This window comes from Rhinopithecus bieti, unplaced genomic scaffold, assembly GCF_001698545.2.
Source record: "Rhinopithecus bieti isolate Rb0 unplaced genomic scaffold, ASM169854v2 scaffold_27006, whole genome shotgun sequence".
Classification (NCBI taxonomy): Eukaryota; Metazoa; Chordata; class Mammalia; order Primates; family Cercopithecidae; genus Rhinopithecus; species Rhinopithecus bieti.
The window spans coordinates 2,745,241-2,748,450 of NW_016813373.1; the positions used below are offsets into that span (position 1 = coordinate 2,745,241).

Here is a 3,210-nt window from a genome sequence, read left to right on the forward strand (position 1 = left end):
CTTTCTTTCTTTCTTTCTTTCTTTCTTTCTTTCTTTCTTTCTTTCTTTCTTTCTTTCTTTCTTTCTTTCTTTCCTCTCTTTCTTTCTTTCCTCTCTTTCTCTCTTTCTCCCTCTCTTTCTTCCTTTCTTTCTTTTTTGAGAAAGAGTTTTGCTCTGTCACTTAGGCTGGAGTGCAGTGGCACGATCTCAGCTCACTGCAACCTCTGCCTCCTGGATTCAAGCAATTCTCGTGCCTCAGCCTCCCGAGTAGCTGGGATTACAGGCACATACCACCACACCCAGCTAATTTTTTTTGTATTTTAGTAGAGATGGAATTTCACCATGTTGCCTGGAGTGGTCTTGAACTCCTGAGCTCAGCCTGCCTCGGCCTCCCAAAGTGCTGGGAGCACTTTGAGAGCCACTGTGCCCGGCCCCCTGTTGATGTTAAGAATTCCTTTTGTCTTTGATATACCAGTTTAAGTGAGAGTGTAGTCTTACCCTATTCAGGATGTGGCTCTTGGATGGGAGGATTCCTATGGTTCACCAAGTCTGGAATCGTCTCAGCCACCATCTCTTCTGATATGGGCCTTCTTCCATCGTCTCCATGTCTTCTGGAACTCCTCTTACACATATGTGGGGCTTTCTTATTGCTTTCTCAATGTCTTTTCACTGTTCTTTCTATGTTTTTATCTTTTGATGATGATTTTTGAGGATATTCTTCAGATCTGTCATCTAGTTCATCATTTTTTTCTTCAAGTTATTTAATCCTTCCACTGAGTTTTAAATTTAAGTCACCACCTTTTTCACTTAGAGGTGAAATATTTTTCAAATTATTTTCTTCCTTTATTAGAATCTCTTGCTCTGAGCTCCAGTTTTCAATTTCTTCTTCTATGTCTTTAATATTTTCTAACATACTTATTTTGTAACTTGGCTTATGAGACATGCAGATATTTGTTGGATGAATAAGCACATTATTAGTTTTGTTCTGACAGTTCTCAAATTTGAAGTTCTCAGGAAAGCCTGCTTTTTGTTATGCCTGTTGGCTCTTTCAGTGGAATATTTCCTTGTATTTTGTAATTTTGTACCACGAATTTATCTTTATCAGGGAATTCTCTGAAGCCTGGGCTGAAGGTATATCCCTCTAGCAAGATTTTCCTTTTTTTTTTTTTTAAAGAAAAAGTCTAGTTTACCAGCAGTGTCACTGGTTGAGAGTTTCTAACCCCTAGACCACATAAATAGCAAATTGGAATGAGGCACAGATCCAGCTCACACATGACTTCATAGGAGACATTTTTCTTCTTTCCATGCTCAGGCAAAAACAGGCTCCCTGTTGTCTTCCTATGCTAGTAGAAAGATACTTTTCTGGCCTGTCTTTTTACTAAGGGTACAGCCCTTTGTGGGTCCTGGCTGTATATAGTTTTGGTTCGAACTCCTCACCTTTCATAAACAGAAACCCTCATCTTTGGGCCCTGTGTGTGCATTAAAACCCACATCACTATTTTGCCAAGATTGGCACCTCCCACTCCCCCACCAGAGCAGCTGCAGAACTAGTTCGCATGCTTCTGGTTTTCAGTTCCTTTTTCACTTAAGGCCTGTAGGGATTTCCCTTCCTATCTTGCAAGCTCAACTAAAAAGAGTTTTTAATATTCCTTATCTAGCTGTTTTATAGAGGAAGGGTTTAGGATATTGTAGTTCACAGATTGTTGGAAATAGAAGTCTTCCTCCTTGGTTTCTTACTCAAAGCAGTGCCATCCTTTCTTAGCCTGTGATGATCATTTTATGGTAGGAAGTGATGGGGGTATGGTGATGGTGTCTTGATCCTGCCAAGGTGGTCCATAGCCTGTTAAAATGTAGAGGACCATCGACCTAGAAAGACTTCAGATTACTACCGAATAATCTATGTGTTCTTTGAAGTTGGAAATACTCTTTTGGGACAAGATGTTTACTGCTATTTGTTAGAAACTTTATAGCGAATGTCCTCCTAAAATAATAATGACAGAACACACAAGACTGAAAAACATCAAGGGCTTAATCAACACAAAATATTTGCTTAATCATGGATTCCAGATTTGTGACAGCTCAAATGCTTGGCATTCTGTTTTCTCCAGACTGTTTCTAGGGTCTGACATGATCACCAGTCCCACTCCCACCAAAGAGCAGCCCAAGTCCACCGCCAGCGGGAGCTCTGGTGAGAGCATGGACTCTGTCAGCGTGTCATCCTGCGAGTCAAACCACTCAGAGGCTGAGGAGGGCTCCATTACTCCCATGGACACCCCCGATGAACCTCAAAAAAAGGTATATACTCAACCTTTCTCATAATTCCTCATACAGGCACCTACATGCTATTTGCCGCACCACAGCAAGGAATGTCTGTTTTTAAGTGGATCACTCTATAGTATTTTGAAAGTCATGTTTTGAACAGGCATCAAAAGAAGAGTTCAGTTTGGGGACATACTCCTAATAGAAACAGGTGTAAAAGCACTAAGCAGTTTGGTTTATTCATTCGGCCTTTGAAATATTGTTCTATACCCACAGCTTAAGGCACTGGAGTTATTTAGGGGAAGTAGGACTGCTTAGAAAGATCAAAAAGTCAGAGATGGAGACGTGTCAGCTTCTTGGTGCCATATTTTGTCTTAGCTAAGCATTTATCACAATGATGTTGTACAGCATGCCACTCCAAAACTCAGTGACTTAAAACAACCACCATTTATTTCTCTTACGCATCTGCTGGTGGCTGATCTGGGTTGGGCTTGACACTAGGCCACAGATTTGGTCCAGGTCTGCTCCACTTGCCTCTCATTATTTTTGGTGTAACGGGCTACCCAGGGCATGCCCCTAGCATGCTAAGACGGACAAGCAAGAGGGCAAGCCCAACTCGCAAGCACATACCAAGCCTTTACTTGAGTCATATCAACCAACATTCTATTGGCTAAAGCGATCATGTGGCCACATTCCACATAGGTAAATGAAGCGAGAAATAGGCTCCAGTTTTAGTGGGAGGAACTCTGAAATCACAGTGCAAAGAGCACAGATGCAGGGGAAGATGAGGGATTGGTAACAAGGATACATTCTCCCATGCTGGAAAAAAGGAAACTGATGAGAGGTGATAAAAGAGTTTCCTTCAAGTTTCTATTTTCCATGACTGCATAAATAAAAATTTAAAAACCAAAATATCTTAATCTTAAAATCTTAAGACCAGTCTTTTTCCTTTTTTTTTTTTTTTTTTTTTTT

At 40.7% G+C, this 3,210-nt stretch overlaps 1 protein-coding gene and 1 long non-coding RNA gene across 17 annotated transcripts in view; one reads left to right on the plus strand and one right to left on the minus strand.

The window, feature by feature from the left end:
* The window catches only part of RGL1 (ral guanine nucleotide dissociation stimulator like 1), a 297,516-nt gene that overhangs the window by 276,521 nt on the left and 17,785 nt on the right, over positions 1-3,210 (plus strand). For all 7 annotated transcript variants that reach the window (XM_017848080.1, XM_017848077.1, XM_017848082.1 and 4 more), the window contains one exon: positions 2,088-2,274. In XM_017848080.1, coding sequence (XP_017703569.1) covers positions 2,088-2,274 — 187 coding nt within the window. The remainder of the gene's footprint in view (positions 1-2,087; positions 2,275-3,210) is intronic.
* The window catches only part of LOC108512722 (uncharacterized), a 51,899-nt gene that overhangs the window by 38,283 nt on the left and 10,406 nt on the right, over positions 1-3,210 (minus strand). The window lies entirely within an intron of this gene.